Source organism: Dipodomys ordii, unplaced genomic scaffold, assembly GCF_000151885.1.
Source record: "Dipodomys ordii isolate 6190 unplaced genomic scaffold, Dord_2.0 Scaffold7, whole genome shotgun sequence".
NCBI classification, from domain to species: domain Eukaryota; kingdom Metazoa; phylum Chordata; class Mammalia; order Rodentia; family Heteromyidae; genus Dipodomys; species Dipodomys ordii.
In genome coordinates this window covers 6,117,584-6,134,172 of record NW_012267223.1, presented here as the reverse complement: position 1 = coordinate 6,134,172, position 16,589 = coordinate 6,117,584, and the positions used below count along the sequence as shown (strand labels likewise).

At 46.3% G+C, this 16,589-nt stretch overlaps 1 protein-coding gene across 1 annotated transcript in view; it reads left to right on the top strand.

The window, feature by feature from the left end:
* Prkca (protein kinase C, alpha) overlaps positions 1 to 7,787 on the top strand; it is a 388,590-nt gene extending 380,803 nt beyond the window's left edge. The window contains exon 17 of the mRNA XM_013037977.1: positions 7,018 to 7,787. Within this exon, the coding sequence (XP_012893431.1) occupies positions 7,018 to 7,182 (165 nt within the window). The 3' untranslated portion in view covers positions 7,183 to 7,787. The remainder of the gene's footprint in view (positions 1 to 7,017) is intronic.
* The last annotated feature ends 8,802 nt before the right edge of the window (positions 7,788 to 16,589 follow it).

The following is a 16,589-nucleotide window of genomic DNA, read 5'->3' as shown; positions in this document are numbered from 1 at the left end:
GAACAATTACTCTGCCAAGTTAATTATACAGAGCCGCAGCTACCCAGGATAGGGGGAGGGGCCTGCAGTGACTGTCTGTCTCACAAGGTACCACAGCCACATCTAATCAGTTCTCCAGTGGCAGACAGATTTGTTCTCTTGGCCTTTCCCTTGAGTTCGCAACAGTAATGCTAGCTAATTAAAATTGAGATTCTCAAGACTTAGGGGAGCTTTGCTGACATTATACAACACTAACCAGCCATGGAGATGAGAAGAAATCACATCATGGTCCATTTGGGTTTGATTTAAGCCTTTAAGCAGTCTAGGATTTCATCTTTTACTTGATGAATTAGAAGCAAGCTGTTTTCTCCACTTTGATAACTACTCTCCCAGAATACTTTTCTCCTTGGAAGAGAAACTGGAAGAAATGAGACATTGTAAATAATAATCAATATAAATAAGTAGTATTATTGCAAACTTCAGTGATAAAGGCTGGTATTAATTACAGACCCTGTCTGCCTCAGCCATGTGAACTGACAAGTGCTTGCCATGGGGAGTAAGGGTCCCCAACAATGATGGTTATTATACTGTTCTTAGAAAGGGGCCTAGGTTGCTGAAGCCGGCCATCAACACGAAGAAAATCCAAATGGAGCACATGATTTCTTTCTATAGAAATAATTTCTGTATTTCATTTTTTTAAAGAAAAAGAATGGTATCAATTTTGATAGCAAAACCATCATGACACTTCAGCGTGATTTCTTTATATAGGAATAATAAGCTAGAACCTTTGCCCTCATGCATACATAGCTCTCACACCTACAAGAACACACTCATTTAATGTAGTCTTATATCCTGTGTCTATCAGCAAAAGCCAGGCTCTCTGAACAACATTTGCCATTTCCATGGGTTCAAACAGCAAACCAAAGCCCTTCTCCAGGCCCTGACCAACGGGGGATGTTGGCAGGAACTGGAGTCCGAATCACTTAAAAAATCATATTATTATTAGTAAAACATTATCTCTACATAGTAATAGAAACAATTAAGCAATGGGAAATGGTATAGAAGAGGCCAGGCCTCATGGTTATTTGGGGAGGCAGAAATCTAGAGGATCACAGCTCAAGGCCAGCCTGGGCCAAGAGTTAGTGAGACTCTATACCAACAAATAAGCTGGGTGTGGTAGTTTACATTGGTGATCCCAGCATAAACAGTTTGAGGATTACAGTCTGAGTCAAAAACAAACCAAAAAGACAGAGATCTTATCTGAAAAAATAATGAAAGTAAAAAGGGCTGGGGAGAGGGCTCATGTGGTAAAGTTACTACCTAGTTTGTGGGTGATATTACAGAGAGAGAAACAAGCAGAGAGACAGAAAGAGGAAGACAAAGACAGAGACAAAGAGAGAAGATAAAAGGAAAGCTATCTCCTCCCCTCCCCAATGACTATTCAAAATCTTCCAGAAAAAAAGTACATGGATGTGCAAACACACACTTAGGTCTGGAGTTGTGTTTCACAATGGCAGAGCACTTACCTACATGCATGAGGCCCAGGTGCAGTCCCCCATACCGCAGACATAGGAGGCTGCGCCCGTCTTTCCCATGGTGATAACCAGAGGACCACCCCCCCACCCCCGTCCCCATCCTCTCCGGCGGGACCATGGCTCTTCACCCAGCCATTCCCAATTCTTGAGGTCCAAGGCCAGGAACTGACTGTTCTCCAAACCCTCTCCTCTGTCCGCTCCTGTTCTCCAGACTATCTGTACCAAAATGCACTGGCTTCAGTGGGCATCCAGGTCCTCGGTGAGCACGTTTCCAGAACCTTGGGTGACTAAACAAGCAAACTAACCTCACTCTGTAACCCTTAACGGTGTGCTCCTGCTTGCGTGGGTCCCGCACGGAGACCATTCCCTGAGCATGCTGAGCCCCCTGGAGAGGTCAGAGTGGGGGCCAAGGCCCTCACTGGGGGGCTCTGGAGGAGAGCAGAAGGGCCAGGCAACATGCACCAGCTCGTTTCTGCTGTTGGTTATTTAAGAGGACAGTATGTAATCCTGCCCTAGGGAGCTGTGTGCAGAGAGAGGGGTGATGCTCCCACTAACGCCCCCACAACACCGCACGGTGCACTTCCCCAGAACCGGGGCCTGAAGCACACGTGAGGGTTCCTGTGCTACCCAGGACACCCCGCACCATCCGGTGTCGCTCGGAGAACCTCCCTGCCGTTCTGTTTCGCTTTTTCTGTACGTTTACCCCGATTCTTTAGGCTTCATTAGTTCTACACTCTGCCCACTCTCCTGCTTTTGTTTGGTTTTGCATTCTTTTTAATGGCCATTATCTGAGCTACTTGTGTTCCCATGCCAGCACCAGTGAGGTTGTATTCTCAAGACTAAGGCATGATGGCAGAGGGCGGGGCTGAGGACAGGACGGGTACAGCCTGTGCCTGGCAGCCTTTCACAGGTAAGCATCCCAGGCGAGAACCCACGCTCTGTAGCCCAGCAGGGTCTCTTCCCTGCGCCCTGTCAGGGAATGCAAGGCCTTGGATGTGGTCCACCCACCACACAGGCTGTGTCTGCATCATTCCATGCTCTGAGCATCCTTACCAAGCCTGATTTCTCCTGAGTGCCTTTTGTGCATTGATGGATTTACCAAATTGGTGAGAATGTCAAAATGACACAGGTGTCCATTCCTTAATCCAGACAGGAGGAAGGTGAGGTGGATTATTCATAGCATTGTTTTTCATCCTTCAAACATGGATTCACTGCCTCTGACTTGTCAAGCACTTGCTATGTGTGTTGTACCTGAGACCTCTCTCCTGACACATCATTCAGAAGGGCCTCTCATGCGCTAGTTCCCTCTCACTTCATAACAGTCCTGGAAGGTGTGTGGTCAACATCCACAAGTAGATGCCATGGCTTTCCCAAAACTATGGCCTGGGGCTGTAGACCTCTCTGAGCTGGCCTCTTCTCCTTCTCGGCTCCTGTCTTCCCTCAAGTGTCATGGATGCACAGTGAGCACAAAATACCATCTGGTGCTAGACCACCTTGCCTGGCTCTGTCAGATCTGTCCTGCCTTTTGCTGCCCTTTTCTCTTCCACTCTTGCCCCATGCATCATATCTCCACTGGCAGACGCCTCAACTGGTGAAAGGTACAGGTAGAGTTTGGAGTTGAAGACTGGGTACGCCCATCCTAGGGGTTTGCTCACAACCCATTTTAGCTGTTTTGTGTGCTTGATGGCCTAGAGCTCTCAGAGACACAGGTGTCAGGCTATCGGGTTGTCACAAACAGCCACCATTGCCGGAGAGGTTGTGAGGGCCTCTGCCATCGTTTCTTCACTTATCCACAGGTCCTACCAGGCGATCCCTTGACCCTTTTGTCTCTGTGCCTCTTCTTGCTTCCTACTCCAATCCAAATAGTCCCCGAAGCTCACTCTCCACCAAGCTGATGGTGGCAGGTTTGGATCCTCGGCGACGGCAGACCCTTTCCTGTATTGAGAATGCAATGGCTCTTGAATCTCTTGTCTGTCTTTTCCCAAGGATCTAGGGAGCTCTGGGTTTCATGATCCTCTCCTGAGCTTGGTAGTGGTGATGGTGTTATCTTTAAAAACAAGTAGTTCAACACCTCCTCCAGCGTTGCCTGGAGGAGATTATCTATCTCTGGATCTACTTTTGCTAAGAAGTGTGGAAAGAAGACTGATTTTTTTTAAAACATTGAGCAACACTTCATAGTAGAAAAATAAGCAGTTTGTTTATGGGAGTGGACTTGGAGGAATCATGCTTCTCCTGTTCCTATGTGAGGGGCAGGGACTCAACCCCCAGGCTTTCCATGACTTCCCGCTGTGCATCTTGCTAACCTACGTGAACAGCCCCTTTGTCCCACGGTTGATGTCTGAACATGAGTGGTTTCGTTTTTACTCTTTGTCCTTATATTGTCCTTGTCTCTGGTCTCTCTTCCTAAGTGAGCCAGTGTAAGAAATACTTCCTTTTGCCAAAATGTGACTTCTCTGTCTGAGTCAGGGAAAATTCCAAGGAAATTTAGAGTGAGAAAGGAGAGGAAAGTGTTTCCAGTTTTGAGTCTAACGTCGTCACATTACCATTCAGTGTGATCACAGAGAGTAGATGAGATTGGTCTGGGCTCCATGATTTCTCCTTAGTTAGCTCTGCTGTCATGAGCACAGTCATGGCATGAGGCTTCCACCAAACAGGTTTGTTTCTCCCTTCGTTACAATACTCAGCTCTATAAGCCATGGAGGCCCTTAGGAACCAGCCCTTCTTGGGACCTCAGCTGTGGAACTTGTCCTCCAAGAATCCATCCCTATCCTCTCCCCTTTTTCAACCTTCAAGAACTCTCCTCTTGGAGAGTTCTCTTGGTTTTGCTCTCCTCTTGGTATTCTCATTTTTCCTTTGGCAGTAAAGCCATGGCTTTTGGAAACTTTCCCAGTGGAAACTGATTTGTGAGTGCCATAAAGACAGGATTCAAAGGAAAGGGTCACGCCCGTGCAGACTTTTCACAGAACCACATCAATACATCCAAAGCTATCCAAGTGGATGTCTAGCCAGAGCAGAGAGAACATTCTACCTTAGCTAGTTATGCCCTTCCTTATGGGGCAATACGTTATTTTGTTGTTGTTCTTCTTCCCATAAATTCCCCTTGTTCTTCGTGTCGTTGATGAGTATCCAGAGAAACACAAATGATGTCACATTTGGGAGGCACATGGCCCTGCCTCTGGGAGTGCCAACACTTGCATCCTTCCAGGCAATGGACATCCATTCATCGGGTGCTGAAACTTGAGGATATATTTGCTTACACTGCTCTTGCTTTGTGCTCTCCTCACATGTGGCTGCCTCTTCCCAGTTTCCTTTGTTTGGCCCTCACCTTCACCTTCACACTGACCTGAGGATGGAACGATCCTCACATAGCAGTCTGGATCTGCCCCAGAGTCTCCAACAGCAGCACAATCGACATTTTGAGCCAATAATTCCTTGGGAGGGAGTGTTGTCCTGTGCACGTTAGGATTTTTATGAGCATCTCTGATCTCTATCCATTAAGTGCCAGGAGCGCCCCTGACCCAAGTCATGACAGTAAAAAAACAGATCCCATGAGGGCCACATATTCCCACTGGTATACTGAAAAGAGGGCTATTTCTGTAGCTCTTCATCATCAGAGCAGTACCTGAGTATGATACCCAGGGGAGATCGGTTTCCATTTGCTTGTTTATCTAAGTGATGAATCAGATACAGACTCCTAGTTAAGTCCTGGGAAGAAACATTGCACCCTTATTTATTTCACGAAGAGCTTTTCCAGTGGTTCAGAAGTGCCTTGCATGAGGGGTGGTGTGAAATTAGGCTCTGCCTCTGCTGCCTCTGCTTTGAAGTGCTTTGTGCTCCTCACGGAAAAGCATCATGGAAACCTGGAGTATGAGAGCGATGCTTTGCTGTCCCCATGCTGGGAGGCAGGACTGGTGGGCCTCCACAGAGTGTGGGACCCCCACACCCCAAATTCCTGCTGCTCACTGCCCACACACACACACACACACCCATTCACTATAGTGTGAAGTGTCCTCAAGTTCAGAGTGGATGGTTGAATCATAAAATAACTCAGAAAGGAAAGCTGTGGTTTATGAAGACCTTACGTTGAATTCTGGACATGCTTTTCAACTCAACAGGTTCTTAGGAAAAAGTTGTGTTTGATGAAAAGAAGGTGGGCAAGTGATGATAAAACTTGGAAACTCTAGAAACTTCTAGAAGCCATAGAAAGGAGGTGAAAGAAGAGACCAGCAAGCATAGCCTGGATATAGACCTGGTCTTCTATAAAAACAGGCACGGCATTGTGTATTGAACCCTGACCAGGTGCTAGCCTCTGCATGAAGTGGCATGTTTAACCTTCCTAACATAAGCCTTGGAAGGAGATAACGCTATTCTCCCTGCTTTTCTGATGAGAAAATTGGGTGGGCTGCACTTCTCAGATGACCTAGAGCTGTCCTCTGTTACAAATCCAAGAATGCCTGGCAGGGTTCATATTATGCAAACTCAGAATTAGTACCTTTTGTCCCTATAGTGTTAGCAGCAGGTAAAGGGGCAATAATCTGTTCTAAGACCAAAGTCATTATTAGTAATGCCAATAGAACTTGCAGCTTTTCTTGTCTCAGAGTCCCCCTGGGGTCCTAGAGACTTTGATATGCCATAGCCCTTCTGGGTGGCTGGAAAAAGTGAGGGGGACAGGTGTCCCCAACTCACAAGCAGTGCTACTTCACAGCTGTATACGGTATTTCTAAGAGTGTCACAGGCAGCTCTGCCAGAAGCCTTCATTTGCGCAGAGTTCTCTATGGAGGCTCAGGGATAGTAATATTCAAAGCAGACAGCAGGCTTTACAGTTTCTCCCCAGCTACAGCAGAGCACCTGTGCAAACCCCCTCCAGCCTGAGATCACCTGCAAATGAGCTCCATGTTGACCTGTCTGCCAGTTGAGTAGTTCTCTCTAGATGTCCAGAATTGCAGCTGGGCCTGGGAGCCGTTTCCACCCTTGCCACCACACTTACCCAGTATTGTTCAGAGATCCTGGTTGGATGGCAAAGATATACCACTTTTGCTTCGTTACAGATTTTATTGCAAAGAAGTAAAATTGGGCAGTGACCCCACCCTCTCAGTTTGGGGGTGGGGGCCTGAAATCTCAGCCAACAACTTGGCCTTTTCAACATGGAGCGATGACCATAGCCCTGTGCGTGCAACATTCATGTGCATAGCTCTGCTTGCTCAGTGAGGAGAAAGCGAAGTAAAAAGGGCTTGTCTCCCCATGGCTACCTTCTTGCCAACAGTGAATTTCCATCTGAAGTTTTCATTCTGAGGGTATGCGAATATTTACCACGGAGCCCCTGTGTTGTTTGCTGTGCCTGGCTTCTGGTTCCAATAGGCCTGCAAGTCTTCCAAGATTCTTCCCCGCCTAACCTGTCCCAATTTCCCCAGCCACGCCCTTCCTCACCAAGTGCTCTCAGAGAGCTGCTCCCTATGGTTTAGAATATTTACTGAACTCTCTTTTTTTTTTTCTTTCTCTACAGTGTGGCAAAGGAGCAGAAAACTTTGACAAATTCTTCACACGCGGGCAACCTGTCTTAACACCGCCAGATCAGCTGGTCATTGCTAACATAGACCAGTCTGATTTCGAAGGGTTCTCATATGTTAACCCCCAGTTTGTGCACCCTATCTTGCAAAGTGCGGTATGAAACTCACGTGAAAGCAAACATTTCCCTCCCCCTCAGCTTCCCCAGCAGTGGGGAAAGATCCTTGACCCTAACATTTTTAAGGCCATGGCCTTATGTCTTACTCCACATGGAGGCCTGAAAATTGTAGGGTAATTAGTCTACATGTGATCAACTTTTCAGGGTCTCTCTCTTACAACCAAGAACATTACCTTAGTGGAAGATGACATAATGTACAGTGTCCAGTTTAATTATGTAGATGTCACATCTGACTATAGATTAACCTTTCCTAGAAAATGAGACTCTTACCCCCTTTTTGGTACGATTTGATATATTCTCTATTTGTGGATTTTCACCATCAGGCTCCCCAAACCAGAGATGTTGAAGTAAACCTGCCCTCGTCCAATGGACTAGAAACTTCTCCAACCCACAAAACCTTTGGAGCGAAAGAGTGGGGAGCCCAGAGCATGAGCAAAGAGGGATTGGGGATGGGAAAAGCTTCAAGATACCCACTGCTTCTGTTCTTTATGTCAATGGAAAGCCCCGTGAATCTGAGAGACCAGGATGGACCTAATCACTGTTCTCAAACATCATAATGAAACCATAATCCAGTGGTTTAAAAAAAAAAAGCAAGAGAACTTCAGATGAGTGTTATTGGGTGACACTGTCATCTGTTACCCTATCTGGTTGATAACTGTCTCAATATTTGCATTCTTTTTAAGAGGCCAAATCATTTAAGGACTTTTCTAAATGAACCAGTGAAATCATTTCAGATCAAGGAAAGAACCCAATGTGTATGTATGTTCATTTTAATCTCTGGGAGATTATTCTTCAATCCAGGGTGCCATTAGTAACCATGCCACCACCCATGAGTGTCGTTAGCCAACCCCCAACCCCACACACAATATTTTGCTACCTATGTTGTTTCCCTTTCTAAGAAGCTGATGTGTACGCCCCCATCCCCTTTTGTACTTATTTATTTAATAAGCTGCAGTGTCGTTTATGAAAGTACGATGTACAGTAACTTAAAGCATTGACTCTAGCATCTGTCCCCATTGGTTAATTTGCCTCCTTTCTCTAGCCCTTGATATCCACTTAGGGATAAAAATAATACAATGTGGTTCCCACTACCAGCTCCTATTGAAAGACACACTTGGAACTGTATACTTGAGACACTTGGATGCTCATCAGCTCAAGGATGTTTTCTTGCTAGAAGAATCTTAATATTTGCAAATGCATCATGCAATGGATTTTGCATGTTTATAATAAACCTTAATAACAAGTGAATCTATATTATTGATATAATGACATCAAATATAAAGAGTATTATAATAATTTTATAAGACACAATTGTGCTATATTTGTGAAGGTTCATGTTTCCAATCTACTATTATGATTAAGTTTTAGCTTAATATATGCTGCTGTGCTTTCTCTTCCCCTCCCCCCAGCACTGTATCAGATATATTAATTTTTTAATGTAGATCTAATTTCAAAAATGAATGACTATTTTACATGTTTAATTAGGCTTTTACTATATATGTGTATATGTGTGTGTATATATATATATATATATATGATTCTACCTGCAAACCAAAATTTTGTTTGTGGGGATTATTTTTGAGATGAGACTCTCTTAGCTTCTTAATGTCATTCTCCATTTGAGTTCCTCCATCACTCTTCCTCCTGGGGATTCTAATATCTCTGGTATGTTTGTGAACATGTATGGTATTCTTACAGCATCTGGGGTGGCGGGGGGGAGGAGAGAAAGAGTTGTTCTTTCTCAGCTTGTGACTGTTGGAGACTCTGTCTCAGGGAAGAGGACTGGGGGGATCCCCTTCTTGTTCTGTGTACTTGAACACAGCAGAAGCACACGATCCATCTTGCTGCCCCACTGTTTGCTCCAGCACACACACACACACATTTCGTGAAACACGCTATATGTCAGTCCCTGAAACACAGCCATTCTCTACAGCAACCCACAGACTCTCTTCATAGTATTCAGATCTCCTGTCACTAAAATTGACCATGCCAGTCTTGTGATGAGCACTAATTTGGCAACACCCCCTTCCCAGTGCAGGTTCCTAGGAGGAGCTAGGCCTCCAAGTGAAACGTCACTATCTGTCCTTCTAGCAAGCTGCTCTGTTCCCTTCCCCAAAGCACCGCCAAGTTAAGTTCTTCTCAGTGTCACTCTCGGGCTGTTTGCCTGAAGTTCACATAACATACAACCATCGAAGGTCTTTGAGGCGAGAAGCACAGAGGTATTGGAAGGTGAAGTAGGGAATGAGCCAGACCAGAACAGAGTGGTTTCTTCTGCCGTATTTGAGCAACTCTAGACTTCTAAATTCAAAAAGGGTTCATTTACTGGTTGCTCAAGTGCTACTTGTCACAGCACATTCTGGGGATATGTCCACATCAGAACGCCACATTTGGTGGGACAGTAAAGAAACTGACTTAGAGAATGAGCCTAGGGGACAAATGGGCTATTCTCTTGCCCCAGATGAACTAGGAACAGTGCTGGTCCCCAACGGAGGAGCGAAGTGAACCAAACCCCAGAAGAGCACCTGGGCTTGTGGACCGCTTGTCGCAGTATGTCCAGCTTGTTTCAAGCAAGCTGCAGTCTTGGGTTTTGTATTGGTTTATATGGGGAGCGGGGAGCAGTTTGACAGCCAACACCGAGTTCCAAGTTCCTAGGAAACAAATTCTACCGTTCAGTGACCTGTATCCTAAGAGAATGTGAAACAACATTTTGAAAGAAATGACCCTTCATGAGGAACAGCAGACTCAAGGGACAGACTATGGGGGAGGAAATGGTTAAAAATAAATAAATAAATATTTAAAAACGGGGCCTGAGGAAGTATTCCTATTGTAGCCTACTCTGTGCATTGCCGACCCTGAAATTTAAACTAGGGCTGATGATTTAAAGCTCTAAGACAGTTACTGCTGCATGGCTAACGTGCATTACCATTCTCCACCATTCGCTATACAAATGATGGACAACGTTCTGTACCACTGCCTCCACTCCAAGGGCCTGGTGGGAAATGGAGTGGCCAGAAAAGGACTGCTGGTTGAATTTCAGCAGCTATGTGGGAGGTTGGCAGCAGGAGCTTTAGCCTCAAAGATTCATTCTCTGGGAAACTGTAGGAATACCTGCAACTGACCACAGCCTGCATTGCTTGGGCCTGTGGAGGAGAATCTAACACAATCCGAGTCTCCACAGGACCCCTTAGGCTGTGACCCAGAAAGACCATTCAGAATGTTTTGTGTTATTTTCCACTGGAAGATGGCCAGTGCTCAGCTGCAGCGCCTCCCTCCATGGCCAGAGGCCAGTGGGCTGACAGCCCTGCTATGGGCAGTCCATCTAGAGACGTCTAGTGCTTGATTTGAATGGAAGTTGCTGAATTGTGCTGCCAGGTGCAGTGCCCAAGAGGTTAATGGAAGACCCAACTCAGGCAGGAACTGATGCAGAAGGTAGATGGGTAACCCTAGGAACCAAGATGGTTGATCCTTTATACTTCCAACATGGAGTCCTACAGCCTAGTTGAAGCTGATCACATTCTGCCTTTCTTAATGAAATATATTAGACTTTTCTTTGCAAATCTTGGTAGAAAATTCAGGACGCTCAAGAGCTCTCTGGAAGTTTAGCCCAGGAATATTGGTGGATAAACACCAAGGATTGCCAATCACTTCTGTGAACTAAAAGCTATAACTGATGCTGGTGACTTGCTGGTTGAGAGTGGTATCCTCATGAAAGCCACGCATTGACATGCTAAGAAGAGAGAGGTGGGTGAAGGCTGAAGTCAGACAGGAAAGAGAAGAGTAGGATATTGTTGCATTGGGAGGAATGTAGCAGTAGGGAGATAAGGCTGTGACATTTCAGAAGCTTTGCATGGGAGGCCATTGGTGCAAATGGAAGTCACCATCTGCTGGTCTTCAAGAGGGTAGCTTTTGCCAGGGACACAGTCTTGCTGCTCCTCAGAAAACACCCACCAAAGGCAACAACAGTCATCAGCTTCTCAACAACTGTGAGAAGCCCTGTTCCTCTCTCTAACTGCAAATGACTCACAGTTATCTGGGACAAGCCAGACCATCCACCGAACCCTGGAAGCCCAAAGGTTCTGCTCTTTTCTTTCTGTGACCTCCTGCTGAGAAGTATGGCAGCTGAGGATTGGTAGATGGATGGATGGTTGGATGGATGAATGGATGGATGGGTGGGCGGGTGGGTGGGTGGATGGATGGATGGGTAAGTGGGTGAATGAGTAGATGGATGGGTGGGTGAGTGGGTAGAGGAGTGGATGGACAGATGGATGGGTGGATGGATGATAAGTCACAAAACAACCAACATCAAAGTTCCCCCCCAGCATCTGTGAGCAGGGGAAGTAGGCGTTTTGCTGGGCTTTCAGTGAAAGTCTTGTTATGAAAACCTCGCATCTGACACCATCTGACAGTCATTTTCACACCTTGGCCAGCCTATTTCTTCTGTGCATATCACACGTCTCCTGTTTTGTTTTCATAGTCTGCAAAGGCAGGGGACCTGTTTCCCCACTGAGCAAGCTGCACGACCATGATCATGAGCTGGACAGAGTAAGGGGCCGGACAGTATGATGCCCAAGAGAGTTACAGGTACCGTGAGGGGTGACCGTGGTAGGGGAGGAAAAGGACATTCTGGATGACATGCTGGCTTGACAAGGAGCATTGGGAAATTTTTTTTAATGGTTTTCCTTAAGCCGCTTGAGCCTTCAGTTATGAAACACTCCGAACTGCCAGCGTTCCTGTCAGGTCCTGTTTGAGCTGATGTGGCAGACCTAGGGAACATGAACACATTTCTGCTGTTAAAAAAAAAAGTTCTAGAAAGTTGCAAAAAGCTGTCTGGGTTCCATGTGAGTAAAGTCAGTTATATAGAACTGATGTGAATTCCAGTGCAGTTCATCTGATCATGGCGAGGTTAGGGAAGACTAAAACCATGCACAGCTGTGATCCCTGGGCCTCACATCTGTGGATTCAGTGCTTCCCTAAGAATCACGGCAGTCACTCTCAGTCACCAAACAGACTTACCATGAGCTGACATTCCAGCCCACAAGTCCCAAAGACTTTTCTTAGCCCTGTTAATTCCAACAGAACAGCTGATTACACAGCACTGTTTGTACTTTTTTAAAATAGAGAACTTTAATAAAAGTCAATTCTTTAAAAAAAATGATTTTGTAAAGCTACGACTGATTTCATAAAATTCCGATCTCTTGGGTCAGCTAGAGCACCCCTGGCCTGCATTCCCACTCAGGGTAGCCCTGCGCAGCTGGGCTGTGGACTTCACATTGGAATGACCACAAGTTCACATGGAACTCCTTAGCAGTCTGATGCTCTGGGTTTGTTTTTTTTTAATAGATACCAGGGACAACTGCATAAAGCTTTGGAATGGCCAAACTATAGGAAAGATGCCTTGGTTGTTCCCCCTTCTGAGGTCTCTAGGACCCTTGCTAGAGTTTGTGGACAAACTGACCTTCCAGTCCATCTTACAAAACAAAAACAATAACTTCCTTTTTCTGAAATAAAAAGATGGCTTTGCACTTTCTGATGCAACAACCATGTCACTGTCTCTGTATAACTTTAGGAGTATCTCATCCTGTAGTTGGTTGTGGACTTTTGTTACTGTTCTTCCCGAAAGAGTATAATTGTTTCCTGGAGGGGGGGGTTAGTGGACTATTCAAAATCCCACATGGAACGGATGCTATTTGGAGTCTTGAGGTTTGTTTTTTTTTAACCAAACTCTTATCCGTATAATTAACATCTTTCTGAATATCCTTTATCAATGGTCAGAAATATTTGAAAACGCTTTTTCCCCACATAATTTTGTTTTGTTTTGTTTTGAAGTCCAGGCCATATTGTAATCTTCTGAAAAACACCATACAAGACCCCTAATTTGTATGGAGAAAGAGATAGGCTGGCTTTTACCTGTGGACAGGGGTAGAGGCTGTTTGGCTGTCAAATAGGGGTGAAATGGATGTTTAAACTTCTGCATCGCTTTCCTCAATTTGTATCACCTCTAAGCTTTGTTTGCATGATATGCTTTGTTAGATATATTAATTGTAGTTTGGAAGCAAGCGTGTACAAATAAAGATAGCAATCATTCCTCAGCAAGCTCTTTTGCATTTTATTGTGGTATTGAAATTATAGTTCATTAAGTGTTCTCCTGGCGCTGCTTGACTCTGGACATGTTCTGTAGCTTTCTTTCATCTTTTTACCCACTTCAATGAACTTTTTTTTTCTCCTTGATAATTGCATGCATCAGCCAGATACAGTAGCTCACGTCTGTAATCCAAGCACTAGGAGGTTAGGATGAGGGGACTGTGTGCGTTTGAGGTCATCCTAGGCTCCATAGTACAACTTTGCCTCAAAAACAAAATTTAAAACTTTGTACGTATTTTGAATCAAACTCCAGCCAGTAACTGGGAGAAAGTAGTGGCAGAGCCTTCATGTGGCCATCATTGATCAGCTGTTTGCTCTGGACCAGCCGAGAGCCACGCCCTGGAGACACAGTAGAAAGATCAGTGTGGCCCCTACCTATATTCCTGCACCTCAAAACTGCAGGGGACACCCCGCCGCTGATGAGAACAGTATCTCAGGATGGATGGTCTCCTTCCCTCAGAATGGAAGGTTCCAGAAAGAATTCAGCCCAAATCCTGTCAACCAAGGTGTGCATCCGGCTCCAGGGGGACTGTCCCCTCTGTCTGTCAACAGCCCCCATCTGATGTTTACACGCGAGTGGAAAATGGGGACCGGCTTTCAAATGTGCAACATTCAAACATGTCTAGTGTTTTGAAACGTGTGACTCGTGAGGGATGGATCTCACAACGAATCACAAAAAAATAAATTGCAACGCGGTCTCTAAAAAGCCGAGGACCAGCCTTGGCAGGGTTTGTCCATGTACCTTTCCTCACCTCCCCCTTGAGGGCTGCACTGTGCCTGCATCCGCCCAGAACCCCAGCTCAGCCTGCCCTTCCCAGTGCACACTAGGCCCAAATTTGCCTGTCCTGTGCCCCCAGAGCCCCAGGCCTTACCCACAGTCCCCTAAGTAGATCACCAAGTGTCAGTACCCACTAACATAATAATCTGACCCCAAGGTGCTGGTCATGCTTACCTGTTAGCCACTGAGCAAGGCGCTGCTTTACAAGCTCGCTCCTTCATAATGTCCTCGCCATTATTTTCAGTGCCACTAACAAAATCCTACTCTGAAACATGCTGACACTGGGTGCAGGTGGTTCACATCTACTGTCATCCCAATCCGGAGGCTAAGATCCGAGGATCGCAGTTCACAGGCCGCCCCCGTGGAAAATCCATGAGATTCTCACCACCAATAAACCACCAAAAAAACACAGAAGTTTAGCTGTGGCTCAAAGTAGTAGAGTGTCCCTGAGCGAAAAAGCTCAGGGACAGCACCCAGGCCCTGAGTTCAAGCCCCACAGCTGACAAAGTCCTCTTCCCCTGTTGCTGGTCTCCCCTGTTCCCCTGCCCAGAGGTCAGCCCACAGCTCCCAGGCCCTCCCCGCACATGGAACCCAAGTCCTCAGATGACTTCCCAGCATAGACTTTCCCCCTCACAAGAGCCTCTGGTGGGGAGGCTATGCTGACTCGTGCGTGTGTGTGTGTGTGTGTGTGTGTGTGTGTGTGTGTGTTCCTGGAATGATGGAGGAAAACAAGAAAGGAAGGAAGGCAGGAGAGGGGGGTGGGGGTGCTGGGAGTCTAGCAAGATGTTTTTAAAACCATAAAGAGGCCTAGATCTTTGCCCAGGAACAGGATAGACACACAACCACTACTAATGAGCTATGCCTCACAAACCCAAGCTCTTAGTCTGCCCTTCAGCCCAGCATCTAGAAGCAATAGCTGCCTGAGCTCACACTTGAGAGACTGATTCATGCCCTGAGCTTTCTTAGCTGAGGGGAATCTGTGGCTCCACTGAAATGGTCATTGTTCAGCCAAGGGCATCCATTTCCTCCATCTGTCCCTATCCTGAGAGCCCTGGGCAGGGACAGGCCTCTGCCTGAGGGCGGGGAAAGCAGTGTCTTGGGCTCCAAGACAGAAGTGGATATCTCCCCAAAAGAAAGTTCTTGTGTGTGTGTGTGTGTGTGTGTGTGTGAGAGAGAGAGAGAGAGAGCCTGGGGTTTGAACTCAGGGCCTGGGTCCTGTCTCTGAACTACTTTTGCTCCAGGCTAGCACTCTACCACTTGAGCCATATTTTCACTTCCACCTTTTTTGGTAGTTTGTTGGAGATAAGAGTCTCACAAACTTTCTTACTGGCTTTGAACCACGATCCTCAGATCTCAGCCTCCTGAGTAGCTGGGATTACAGGCGTGAGCCACCAGCCCCCAGCAAAATTCCTTTTTAAAAATCATTGTATTCAGGGGCTGGGAAGGTGGCTCAGTGGTACAGTGCTTGTCTTGCATGCATGAGGCCCTGGGTTCGATTCCTCAGCACCACATAAGCAGAAAAAAAGCCAGAAGTGGTGCTGTGGCTCAAGTGGTAGGGTGCTAGCCTTGAGCTGAAGAGCTGAGGGACAGTACCCAGAGTTCAGCCCCCACAACGACCCCCCCCCAAAAAAATCATTGTATTCATAAGCTGACATGTTGAATTGAAACCTCTTTGTACAACTAATTAGCAATACTAAATAATTATATGTATAAGGCTAATTGTTAAATATATTGCCAGCAGGTTTTTTTCAAGGCAAAAGAGGAGAAAGAAAAGCAGAAGTATAAATCACAAGGTTGCACACAAGCGCACACATGTGTGTGCGTGCACACTACACACACATACATGACCTGACTGATTACCAGAAGTGTGCCAGGCACGCCTTCAGTTACTTTGCATGCATTTATTTAAAGCCGATAGCCACTCTCACCCTGGGTACCTATTTATTTACCTTGTTCATAAATAGTGCCCAGGTGAATACGTACCAGACAAACCAACATGATCAGGGATGTGAGCTGTTCCAGAAGCTTCCTAAAAGGAGAGGTGGGGAGGCTGGAGTCTGATGGAGGGGGGGTTGGGAAGAGGAGAGCGCCAACAATCAGAAACCAGCCAATGGGAAGGAGGCGGTGGGCTTGCATGCAGATGAGAGCAAGGACGTCACGTGATCCCCATAGCCATTTAATCCCCGGGTGCCTCCATGGATAGCGGTTATTGCTACATGTTTCAGATGGAGAACCCGAGGCCCAAGTTAACTAGCTGGCCGCTGAAGACATAACCCGTAAGCGGCTGATTGAGATTGTGTTCTTGGTCTCTCTGATCTTCCTGAGGAGCTCCGGGCATCAAAGATGCAGTCACGGTAGCTGATCTGAGGATTGCAGCTCAAAACCAGTCCAAGCAGGGAAAGTCTACAGCACTCTTACCTCCAATGAGCCAACAAAGCCAGAAGTGGCGCTGAGGCTCAAGTAGTAGAGCTCT